This window comes from Lates calcarifer, linkage group LG12 (genome assembly GCF_001640805.2).
Source record: "Lates calcarifer isolate ASB-BC8 linkage group LG12, TLL_Latcal_v3, whole genome shotgun sequence".
NCBI classification, from domain to species: domain Eukaryota; kingdom Metazoa; phylum Chordata; class Actinopteri; family Centropomidae; genus Lates; species Lates calcarifer.
The window spans coordinates 9,107,288-9,120,899 of NC_066844.1; the positions used below are offsets into that span (position 1 = coordinate 9,107,288).

A 13,612-nucleotide genomic window follows, 5' to 3' on the forward strand; every position below is an offset into this window, starting at 1 on the left:
ATATAGGTAATTTGTCTCTGCTCTCTAACATGTCCCACCATGGTTACTATTATAAACACACAGTTAGGCTGATGGAATGGTTATGGTTTGTTTAGGTTTAGGCATAAAAAAAGTTGACCTTGGTTAGGTATAGGAAAATATCATGGTTTGAGTTGAAAATAAGTACTTCCTTAAGCTTACAGGATCTTCATTACAACAATAAAAACATCATTAAGGCTGTAGAATGGTCACAGATAAAAGAAACAATATCCATTATTGGTTTCACAAGGGAACTGTGTGGCCCATCCATCCACTTCATCCCTCCGCCTCCTCCTAATGTGAACTTTTCTCCTCATACTATATCAACCGACTTCCTTCCTTTTCTCCCATCATTATTACCACCTCCATTAGAGGTCACCTGACAATAAAATACAACGATGGGTCAGACTAAGCAGCAGCACAGACGATCAGTCTCCTTTTTATTAACAATACCTTACGTGCAAATGAAATATAAATAAACATTTTAGAGATAAATATTTAAATAATAATTTAAAAAATCATATTTAGACAGACATATTTATTATAAGAGAAATGTCATATTTTCCAATTTCACACAGAAAAATATGTGAAGTCATGTCACTAAGCCATGTCAAGGCACATCTTTTCAATCTCTCTCCAGGAGACCAATACAACATGTCAGGACCAAGAAGATGAATTGAGCAAAACAACAATCATCTGAATTAGAAACACCTGAAATCTTTAACATGACTTATATAACTAACTTTATCTAAGCAAAGTCTGTAAATGTTTAAATGATATAAAATTACATAACAATACATATGAAATGTTTATCATTAACACCCCCCCCCCAACATGTTTCCAACGCTAAAAGCTGCCAGTGCATTACTCGCAAAACAGGTCTTTTGTTTTTCGCACATATCTGACCGCATGTAAATGCATCACAGGACTAAAATCCTCTCTTCCAAAATCCGGGATGACCTTATTAATAATGATATAATGAATATACAATAGTGAATACCAGAAGTAGTAGTGAAGTTTTGATGAATTAACTGCTGCTGCAGTTTGGATATTGCATCTTTAAGCAATTAGCAATCCAGATTTTTTTTTAAATTTTCATTATAACATCTGTGTTACACTTTTAGATGGTGCTATATATAGATCTATCTCTTTAACCCCACACTCAACGCTGCCCATTGAGTTTCATTTCACGTTTCTGTTTGAAGGACTGTCATGTGCATATTACATGTAGCATATACTGTATAAGTCTGTGACAAACTGTAAATGTGTCCATGTGCGCCAAGGTCAGAAACCTAAAATTTGTCATCTTGTGGGCTGTACACCTTACGCATGCACCAGAGAAGTAAGCTGGATGCTTGTTTTGTGCACTGTATGCATTGTATATACTGTGTTCCACATGCTTGGTCATATTCTGAAGAAGCTCTTCCTCATGTTGTCAGAAGATAAGCATCATTCTTTCAAGTGCGCATGTGTGGAACGTACCTGCATACACATAACCCCAAATGTGGTATGTATAGAAACGTGCAAAACTACAGTCATACCAGCAGCTCTGTGAGGTTGTACTGAGACACAGCAGCGCTGAACCTAAAACATTCTTACAAGCTCAAGCTTTATAGTATGTCATCCATAAAACACAAGGTCCTAGAAAAGATCCAGGTTTAAAGGTGCTTAAATTAAATATGTTGATTGCTAGTTAGCAAGTATTACTTTAATGTATTTAGCATATCCCTTGCCTTTCTTTGTGTGTCACCATCACCTAAAAACTCCACTTTCATACAGAAAACATACCACTTCAGCTGTAAGGTTTCATGCTCCCAGAGGATGAACTTTTGATTTGAATGACCCCGAGTTCTACTTTAGTGCCACCATCAGGACAACTACAGAGAACTGTTTGTTCCATCCAACACTTTCGTATTGCGAAATGTAGTGTAACCTGTGCTTGAAACTCATAGGGCTTTACACATTCAATGATATAAATATCATAATAATAATTAGTGGTGGTGGTTTTAGTGGTTTAGGTTAGTACCTGTGGTCTTGACACTGCTCCATGTGCTGGTAAAAGGAAGTGTAGTGACACTCTGTTACTAGCTGTAGCTGGCCTCCTGCTACTGTAGCTGCCAGTCATACCAGCCTGTCGTCACAAATCACCAGGCCTGGCCAATCCGGTGCTGTCGCCACCTCTGCCGCTGCAAGTGGCAGCTCTCACTTTAGCTGCAGCTGCACTGTGTGTGTGTGTGTGTGTGTGTGTGTGTGTGTGTGTGTGTGTTGGATTTCCCTCCATGTGTGTGACAAATGAGATTCCTCACGACAGCACTGATGAGACCTGAGGCCAAGTAAGGGATGGAGGGAACCGCACCAACTCTCCAGCAGCTCCCTGGCCTCCAGGACACCGCAAAGGCAAATCAGAGTCTAAACTACCGACCCCCCCTTATACCCATACCCCAAAACACCAGCTTCCTTTCTCCCAGTCTCTCTTTCTCTCTCTCTCTCTCTGTCTCCCCCTCTCGCTCTTTCAGCTGTCAGTCAACAGAGAGGAGAGATGGAGAGACAGCGATGAAGAATGAAAAAGGAAGAGAGAGTGAAGGGGATTGCTGCAGTCGTTTATGTTCACATCATCACAGGAAACACATGGATATGAATCCTGGAGATGATTTGCTGGATGTGGCATGTGTGTTCACAAACAAACTTTAGAGGCCAAAAGCAAAACTTTCTATCTAAACCCTGACATGGGGTGGTATTTTCAATAAGATCCAAAAATACACATACATATACATAGGTTTGAAACAGAGAATTTATGCTGTTACTAGAAATATATACTGTTAGCTTAATTAAAGACTTCATTTTAAATTAATTGAATGGAAATGAATTTAAATGATTTGACTTTGGAGTGAATTTAAGTTTAAATTGACAGAGCTGAAATGGGCTGAATCAAACTGAAGGTAACTGTAGTGAACTAGTCTGAAATGAATTAAAATTAATTAAAATCATTTGACTTAATTAAATGAATTAACCTGAAATGAACTGAGCTGAACGGAACTGACATAAAAATTAAATAGAATTGAACCTATTGAATTGAAATGAAGTGATCTCAATAAAATGAATAGAACTGAAGTGAACTAAAAATGAGGTGAAATAAGCCAAATTAAAATGAAATGAACTGACATAAACTGAAGTGAACTGAACTGAAAGACAGATATGGGCAGATGTGGAAAGATGTATACAAATGTGTGACTACATTCAGTCCACCATGAACACACCTGGATGTTCTGAGGACGGGCGACTTAGGCCACAACCACTGTACTTATGAACTAATGGATTGGGAGAGGAGGAGGGGTTATTTAAGGACAGAGAGGAGGGCTGGCAGATGAGGAAGGAGGAGGTGACAGGCAAGTGCTAAATAACAGGGAGAAGAAAGATGGGAGGATGGGAAAATGAGGCAGAAGTAGAAGATAAAGGAAAGAGGGAGAATGGACACACAGAGGGAGGAATGAGAAGAGATAGAGGGAGGAAATGATTGATGGTTTCAATGTTGTGGCTGATTGGTGCATTTGTACATTTTATTAACAAGAAACTTAGCCTAAAACTAGCTCATAGCAAGTATTTGAATGTACCAAACAAATGAACATGAACAAATGGGCATACAATCATACATGTGTGTATACCATTATTAGCACATAGCAAGATTGATTTTGTTTTCATATTTTTCTTTTAGCTTTCTTTAAAAAAAAGGCTCTGTGAGCCATTCCTGTTAACCTGGAATTTGCTGAGCAATTATTAATTATTAACAGAGTTTTTCATTCTTATTATATTTTCTTAATATGTTCTTGAAAGGTGGTTACAATCTGGTGTCTGTGACGTCTGAATGCAGTAGGCTGCTTTTGCTGCCAACTAAGTGTTAACAACATGCTCTTTGCTACCACTGGCTGCTACTATTAATTAATTAATTAGTCTTTAATTAATTCATTAAGGCTGGTAAAGCAGGTCAACAGCTGTTTCTAACAATTGTCAACTGATGACAGTTTGTGCCCAAGCTTTTGCACATACAGTTTGTTTCATTTTTTACGTTCATGGAATAAAAAGTAACAGTGCTGTAACCTGTTTGTATTTAGAACTGTGTAATCACCAAGGCATTTCTTTCAGGGATACTAGTGTGATTGTGTTTCCTCACTGAAATACTTTTTAATCATTGAAAAAAAAAAAAATTATCTGTAAAAGTAAAATAATTACGGGAGGGTATAATCTCAGAAAAGGCTGCGACACGTGAGTTTAAAGGTGTTTCATTTTCACATTTAACCAGCAAATACATCATATGGTAGTTTCAGTGCCGCCCTCCTGTGGTATCAATATAACATTAGTAGGATTACTGGATAATTTCTAATAAAAAAAATTGGAATCTGAAAGTTGTCTTTCACAGTTATTGACATAATCAGACACATCTAATACAAAAGTGACACCTCCTACGCTAGCTGCTTTGATTACACATTTATATTTTTTTCTGATTAGCCAATCAAGCTTTTCTGACCCTAAAATATTTCTCTCTCTTAAGATAAGGACTCTACTACTTATGTACCTGCTGTTTGAAAGAGCATATGCATGTGTTCATTATCTACATTAGAAGAAACCAAGGTGAAGGACTGTATATCTTTGTATTTCTATCCTATCCTATTCTACTGTAATTCATATTAAAGTGCCAAATCTCAGCTATAGAAAGAAATGTGTGAGAGATACAGCCCTTTTAACACATTGTGCCCAGATTGCAAAGGTTCAAACGGAACTGGGCAGATATATATGAAGTCAAATAAAATCATATTTAAAATTTAGTGGAAAATCTTTTGCTGTCAATGACTGCCTGAAGTCTTCAACCAACAGACATCAGCAGAGTCTTTGTATCTTCCCTGCTGGTGCTCTCCCAGGCTTCACTGCAGCCACCTTCAGCTCTCACTGGCCTGCTCTTCAAAAACTGGGATGCAGCTCAGTCTGACTGAGATCAGGTGATTGACTCAGCCTGCTAAATGATGAAATATCATCCACTGGGTTTTGACGCATTTGTCTGAGTCTGAGCACAGAAAGCCCCCGTATACCTCTAAATCCTCCGAGGTTATGGTCATATTCAAGTCCTCTCTTTACCACTGACCTGGAGATCATTCTTAATTGCTGTGCAGGCATAAAGAGTTTTTTTCCCACAAGACCTCAGTCTACCAGCTTGTAAACTACAATATTCTACTTTTCCTGTGTGCACCTGCTTTTTGTACCCAACTGTTGAGTTTGTTAAACCAGCATTAAACCAACCTTTATATCTCTCTCATCTGATTTTTGTTCCATCAATATCTTTCTAACTTGCATGGTCATCTCTTTATTCCTGATTTATTCTTTATTATTTATCTTCTCTAAAACACATTGTAACTCTGAAAAAAAACTAACTCTGAAATTCTGTATTGTTTTGTTAGGGGTGTCTCAGGGTTGTATTTTGAGACAGTCGTTACAAAATATATTAATCAAGTTAATTAATATTTTTTGATCCATTTAAGGTTTTAAGTGATAAAGACAACATGAGCAACGTCAACAGTCAGTACTTACTTACAAGACTTTGTAGGAGCTGTCTCTAAAATGCAACCTCAAACACACAGTGTGAACCAGATAGTGTCTCTGCTCCTCAAAACAAACATCCATGCTCATACACAGAGAGACATACAAGCAAACACACCCAACCACCTACCCACTCTCTCTCTCTCTCTCACACACACACACATACACGTACACATACACATACACATACACGAGTGTGCAGTTTATTGACCAGTTTATTTGTCACTTGCTATATATTTAGCTGGGAGCAAATGAAAGGCTTCAAGTTGGCGGCGCTCAGGCTTTTCTAGCTGCGAGTGTTAGGCCAGCTAGTGTTCACTCGACTTTGTCAATCCCCTGTCAACTTGTAGCTCTGAGACATATCCTCTCCAGTGCACAAGAGACAGGCCACCCCCCTGCCCCCACCACCACCACCAGCACCCCCCGCCTGCTGCCCACTTCCTAATGCAGAGCCACCAGGAAATGGCTGCTTCCACCACCTCTCCACACACACACGCACACACACGCACACACACGCACACACCCCACCCCCATCTCCTGACAAAAGCCTGCTTGGCCTCTCCATCATTCCCCTGACAGCCAAAAGAAGACAGCTTGGCTGCATCTCTCTTTCTCGCTGCACACATAACATGTGGCCAATGAAAATATTATAGCCATAAAGCAGAGCTCATGTTGAAGGCTGTCCACGGTTCTCGGTTGGGTGTGATCAGGTTATGGAGCTCGCTATGCGTTCACTTAAGTCAAAAAATTTGATCTTGTCGCTTGAAAATTCTAACAGAGAGCAAAGATCAAGAAAACATGACAATTTGTGGACACTCTCGCTGTAAGATATTAATGGCACTACAAATATGAAATTATCACCTCAACCTGTCCTGACTCTTTTGTAGTTCTCTACACAAAAGCAATTGCTGGTTCAAGAAGTGGTCATAATTTGTGAGGGGAAAGAAAAGACTTCAACAACTTGTTTGGTGAAACATCCAAACCTGTGCCAGAACTTGGACAATCTGACTGTATTACTTGGTCACACTGGGTAAACTGCTTACCAGTGCAACAGACAACATATAACAACATAAACAAGTTATTTCCCGTCTACCTTAATTTGATTAGAAAGAACTTCAGTCCTGGTTGCACATGATGTCATGTTCAGTATGCTCTAATGCTACATTTCAAACTATTTCATTTATCTTAATAAATTGTATTAGACAAAGATCAAAATATCAGTCCAGTAAACCTTCAGCGACCCCATCTGCATAGGAAAAGACTCTGGGTGGATCCAGAGACTTACTGCATGAAGACTTACAGCTGTCACAGCCATAATGAGTGCAAGTTCATTAGAAATACATTTCTTTCCATACCTGGGAAACCTCAACACTTTAGTGATGCCACTGTGCATTCAAAAGACCTCATATGACCACTGTATATACTGAATCAATTTTTTTGGTTGGTTGTTTTACTATATAATACACTGTGTGACTTCCTATCTTGTAGGAAATAAAACAAGTTTAGTATGACTGTATTATCTGAGCTTACCTGAACCAGCACAAAGAATCTTTTCTTCCATCTTTTCCACACATTTTTGCCAATGGCCCAAAGATATCTGTGGGATGCAAACAAACAGTAATTTAGACAAAATAAACATTAACAGAGATTTCTCAGTGTGACCTTTATGCAGCTGAATCAAGCGTTTTGGGGTTTTTTCCTGCTTTGCCAGGACTGCCAGGAGTTCTGATGCACTAGGACAAATCTACAGAAAGGATGTATGAGGTGGTAGTGTTAAGCATTTACTGACATCTCCTGGTAAAATGTTATTACTGCAACCAGTCACATCGCTTCTTTAAAAAACTCTGAGCATTACAGATTTTACATCTCATTGTCCTGTTCTTTATTTGGTGTTTTTGTCTAAGCTGACACTTACCCAACATAGGTGTAATTAATGAAACTAGCAGTGTTGATGTTCCATTTAGGTGTGCCTATAAACCACGTGACTTGTGTTAAGACTCCTTCACTTTTTGCACTTTATTGAGCTGTAGATTTCATTTTAAATTGATAAAATTGCCATTTTTGCCCATCAACACACACTCAATGATCCATCGTGACAAAGTGAAAACTGAATTTTTACAAATTTATTAAAAATTTAAACTTAAATCTCAGATGTAAAAAAAAGATCTTTCAGGTGCATTCTCTTGGTTTGAGATGTGTCTAGAACTTGATTGTGTCAAGAACTTGATTGTCCTACTGCTACAACTGGACACAGTTTACAAAGACACACACAATCCACACTGCATGTCAGGTAAAAAACCAAGCCACGACATCCAAAGAACTCTCTGTAGACCTCCATGATAAAATGGTGGTGAGGTACAGATCAGGGCAAGAGAATAAAACCAATTCTAAAGCTTTCAGTGTTCCCAAGATGAACCAGCAAGAAGTGTGACTGTCACAGCTACCTAACTTTCATACCTAGGGTTGGCCAATATTATAAAAAAAAATAATTCACAATACATTTATTTTAAAATAGTGTAATACTGATGACATCAACATTACCAAATGTTGCAATGTTGCAGTGGTTAGCACCGTCACCCCTCAGCAAGAGGGTTCCAGTTTTCTCCCACAGTCCAAAGACATGGTTGTTTGTCTCTACATGTCAGCACTATGATAGACTGGGGATCAGGGCCTTGGGAAACTATTTGTACCCGTGATGTGATGATTATTAATGGGGACTAAAGAAGTAGAACACAAAGTGAAGCTAAATCTTATGTAATTTCTGTGCAATTCAGAATATGATATGATTAGTTTCTCTGGAAATCATTCATTGCTTGTCACACTCATGAGTTTAGCAAAAAAAGATCAAAAACAAAAAAAAATCATCCCAGATTATTTTCTTGTTATCTCATTCAGAAATGCAGCACAATGTTGCAGTCAGCATGCTATATATAATCTTTGCTTCATACTAAAGTAAACGTGTCCTCTGTAAGTCCTAAGGCTTGTTGTGTTGAGATTTTGACATGAAAACATGATGCAGAAAGAGGCGGATGGGAAGAGGGCTTTTATTGTAAAAGAACATCTGAGGGTGAAGACCCCAGTTTGATCTGCCTCTGCTGCTCCCAGCCTTGCTATGGGTGTCTCTGGTGAGTTTGCCTCAGTCTACCTCAGTCTGCCTTTCCCCGCGGTCCCTCCCAGAGCTGCCTCTGCCTGTCGTACTATATAAACCACCATCTTTGAGGTGACACATGAGGGCCCTGCCTGGGTGCTGTGCAGAGTGGAACCACTGGTACAGGGAGGCAGTGTGGGCATCTTACAGGGCAGCCCAGAAGCCTCCTCAAAGGCCCCAGAAGAAAGCATATGGAGGGGAGGGAGGGAGGGTGGAAGACGGACATGCAGCTCCTGACAGCTAGACAGAGGAGCAATGCTGTGAAGCAGGGAGAGTGCGCACCATTGTGTATAAAACACAGCAACATTTTATTTCCAATCCACAGCACTGCAGCCTTGAACTGCAGGCATACATTATCATGTGGTGGATAGTTAAACCAAAGAACACCTTAATCATCATTTCTGTCTTGAAGCTGGCCAGATTCAAGTGCTCACACTACACTGCAATGCCAGTGACACCCTAGCTGAGTTTGAGTGAAAATTAAATGGTGGTAACACTTGTCCAGGGGTGCTATGAGTAACAGTTAGACTCCACTGAATGTTTATAGAATAAGAGCAGCAGTGTTCTAGCTCTCAGTAACGCCTAGAGAACTTATCCTGAACACTCTCAAAATCTGTCCAACTCCAGCACTTGCAATCACAAGCATTTAAGTGCACATTTATGCACCACCACGCCATGGGTGAGTGTGTCCCACATCTGAAATCAGTACACTTACACTTGACTTGACACACTTGCAAACACGTGCAAATACCGCTTTAGAGCTCTTTTCAGAGCTAAGTGTAGGCATGGGCCGGTATGATAACCTTGAGCAAAAATATTACGGTTTTGCAGTATCAGGCGGTATTGCACTAACAACTCTAAAATGAGTTATACTGAAATGCCTGGTAAGAAAAACACATTTTTTCGCATTGAACAAAATATAAGGTTTACCTGGATCACATGCGCGACACTCGCACTTTCTCTTCTCCCCCTTCTCTCCATGCCCGTGCAACACAATCTCAAAAACACCAGAAAGCCAGTGTCCTGTTTCAAAAAGAAGCTTCGTGATTTTGAACTTGAAGTAACGTTAGTGAGGAAATTAGCTGATGTTAACCAGTTAATTGCTATCCTCCGCAGTAGCAAGCCTGTAGTGTGTTTCAGCGAAGTTAGACATGCTAACTCTCGTAGCTGTTGCATACGTTCATTTGAAGACAGCGTTGCCTTTTTCTAATTCTTTCTCTTTTTTCTTTTCTTTTCTTTTTTTTTTTTCTTTTTTGGACGTTTTTGGCTCATCTCTTTCTGCCATCATGAACACAGGTCGCGTTAATCCGAATGCACGTGGTTCCTGCACGTCGAGTCTTGATGAAATCTAGCTACGGAGCCCCGGAATGGTCACATTTTTTAAAACGTGCGCACAAAATAGTCAAATATGCGAACGAAATCATTCGTGTGCACAAGATGAGTGTACATATAGAGAGCTATGACAACAGGCTTTCTCTCCTAAGAATGAAGTGCACTGTGCTTATTTCAAATATCAGTGTTAAGCTGATTATTAGCAAGACAACATTAGTTAAGAGTACTTACATTAATTAAATAGCCTACTAGTAGCCTGCATTGTAAATCAGTCTGCAAACTGGGTCACACCGTTTTACCTCTTTGTCCACCTCAGGAAACTGCTGCAGTTCGCACACAGTTTTTTAATATTATATAACTATAAAGTCTCACAACTGCACCGGGCTCCCCTTCACCTGACACTGAGGAGCTGTTCAACGTTAGGCCCGGTATACGCCTGGCTTGTCAGTCCGGTGTTCTTCCGCATAAGGAGGTGAAGGAGAGTCGACACTCAATACGGTTAACTACATAATCAGTTATTTTATTTTATTTTTATTTATTTATTTATTTTTCTTTCCATGACCACTCCAGGGCTCAGTACTTTCCTGTTCACTACTATAAACACTTCTGGTCAATCGTATCCTGACTGTTCAATATAGTGAGGGCCAAAGATTCTTACACCTCTAAACTCTCTATGAGCATAGACACAGCAATTATCATCCTATTGTTAAAGCCCAGTAAAGACCCCATTGATCCGTCAAGTGACTATTGCTTGTCACTAATCAATACAGATCATCAGTAAGGCTCTAGCAGCCAGGATTGAAAAAAATATTCCATCCTTCATACACCCGGACCAGGTAAGTTCTATTATTATCATTAGGAACGAGTTTATTCAAGTTAACGCACTTAATATTAAAACTGGATGCAGCATGGAATCAGCTTTTCATAGGGTTGACTGGAAATTCCTATGTGCAACTCTACAGAAATTTGGGTTTGGGCGAATTATCCATTTTTTGATTAAAGCACTATACACATCTTCTAAGGCCACTGTCGCTTCTAATGGGCTACAGTCACAAAGTTTCAGTGTATACACTGGACCAGGCAAGGATGTCTTCTGGCTCCCTCACTATTAAATATATTTTTTTGGCAGCATCATTTTCTGGAATTTCAAATTACTCAATTAACTGGTGCAAACCTTCATCCAATGACCCGGAGTGCTGAATGAACTTGCATCATTCTCCATCCATTAGAAAAGCAATTATAAAAAAGATCTCTACTAAAAATCGACTTTGAGTTCTCAGTGATTCCCAATCTAACCACTCTCAACTTGGTTCAAATCCCTCAGCTCAACCACCACCCATAATTAAACTAACAGCTTTTCAGAAATCCAAGGCACAATGAGGCCTCGGAGCATTATCATCAGTATGTTTTGGCCAAAACAATTGAATTTAATAATCAAATGGATAAATCCCACCCTCTAAATGCCTTCTGGATGGACACAGAGCAAGGATTTTAACTCTCCAATTTATTAACCCAGCCATTAATGGTAGAATATGCAGAATTTTCCTTAAAAAAACAAAACAAAACAAAACAAAACAATGTATGGACCCATAAAAAACATAATCCCTCTCAGTCATTATGTATGAACCACCGTGTGCAACAGTGTATTTATCTGCAGAGATTTATCTTCTGCCTTCATTTTCTTATTTTTATCTTATTTTTCTGTGTTTGGGACATTTCTGGGCTGCAGGCTCTGAGCAGTGGGTGTGTATTCCCCAGCCAATAACAGTGGTCAGGTTGTGAGGGACTCTATAAAAATGTAGCAACCAGGTTACATCTCTGCTTCCTCTCTCTCCTGTGCTCTCTGTCGGTGTCATGGATGTATAAAGTGCTGCAGGTCTGTGTCTGTTTGACCAAAGGTGGGGCTGAGCTGGGGCTGCATTCATTCAAAATCCAGCAGTGTGGCATTTTCCTGCAGGATTGTGCAGAGGTGTAGGTGTGTTTATTTCTTGTTTAGAATGGAACTTCTCCTTCTTCTTCTTATTGTTATTATTATTATTATTATTATTATTTCTCTGATTCACTACTTTGGTCCTGCTAACAGCACTCCCACTCTCTATTCACTCTATAGCACATTTAACTGCATAGTATACCCTTGAGAAACATTGCTGCTTTTTGAACATAACACTTATAACATAACACACTCTCTCTCTCTCTCTCTGTCTCTCACTCATCTAAACCTACTATCCCCTCAACAATCATCAAGCCAAATTATCACTGTCCCTACTCTAAATCACTTGTTGTGTGTTGAGTCCATTTTTGTTCATCCACTTGCTGTGTAAATACATTTCTCACAATGAAGGGAGAACACAAAATGAGTGCTGCTGACAGAAGGAAAAAACTATCCTCACCCCTGGCTGTGATTCTCAGGGTCCACCTTGTAAGAATTTAAATGCCATGAACACTTAATAAGTGCAGAGCTACATCAAGAATATCTTTTGAAGAGGCACTTGTATAAGTTGTCCAATTCAAACAAGTGCAATAAAACTAATAAGAGATGACTTGTACATGCTACCTAGACCTGACAGAGGTAATAATCAGGAAAAAAGAAAACATGTATGTGGGTGTATTAAGGGTAAGAAGGGCCTTTAATTGCATTAAAATTCTCTATTGCCTCACAAGTTAAACTGTAGACAGTTACATAATTCAAAATTGTGTAATTTGGCCTTGAATTGTTCCCCTATGAGTTCACTGCTATAAAATGTTGCAGAGGCCATACCCTTCCAAAAAAGAAAAGGAAAAGAAAGAAAGAAAGAAAGAAAGAAAGAAAGAAAGAAAGAAAGAAAGAAAGAAAGAAAAAGGAATTGTGTCAAAACTTTTACTGTCATGGAAATTAAAGTATGTGTAGTAACAGCTGGTCACCATAGGAGGGAAGCAAAACATTATCTTTTAGGCAACACACCTCCAGTAACACACTATCACACAGGGCTCAGAGGTGATTACAGATGCAATGGTATCTAGGACAGGGGATAATGAGGAAAGCAAATAAGGTTTAAGGTCTGTATGTGACTGCAAGGATATATAGGATGTAGATGCAAAAACAATATTAATCATGTAATAATAATGTGTTTTGAGCATATCAGTGTGCCCTCTCCCATTCCCTTTAAAAACCAGGTGCACTCACACCTTGGTGGATCATTGTTATAATGGCAAATATGGCAACTTATTCTGCCAGCTGATCTCGCCTCATCCATTTTGTTGCTGGTGTATTTGGGTTCACTGGCATCGTTACATGCAGTTAAGCATCACACCTCCTAATGCCCTGTAATGTGTCCTCACTTATGTCCAAGAAACCTCCATGACACATAGCAATATTATGCAACACACAACATGAATTTTACTGCGCATCTCTGTTTGTGTAAGAAACAGAGAGTATATGCATTGTGCACCCGCCTATGAAGGCACATATTAATATCTTGATAATAAGATAGCAATGCACCAACAATGCACCTGACCACACCTTATTTTAATGCCTACATATCCTTGGAC

General features: G+C 39.2%; 1 protein-coding gene across 1 annotated transcript in view; it reads right to left on the reverse strand.

Annotated features, from left to right (window-relative positions):
- The window catches only part of cadpsa (Ca2+-dependent activator protein for secretion a), a 200,178-nt gene that overhangs the window by 129,496 nt on the left and 57,070 nt on the right, over positions 1–13,612 (reverse strand). The window contains 1 exon segment of the mRNA XM_051074773.1: positions 7,135–7,201. Within this exon segment, the coding sequence (XP_050930730.1) occupies positions 7,135–7,201 (67 nt within the window).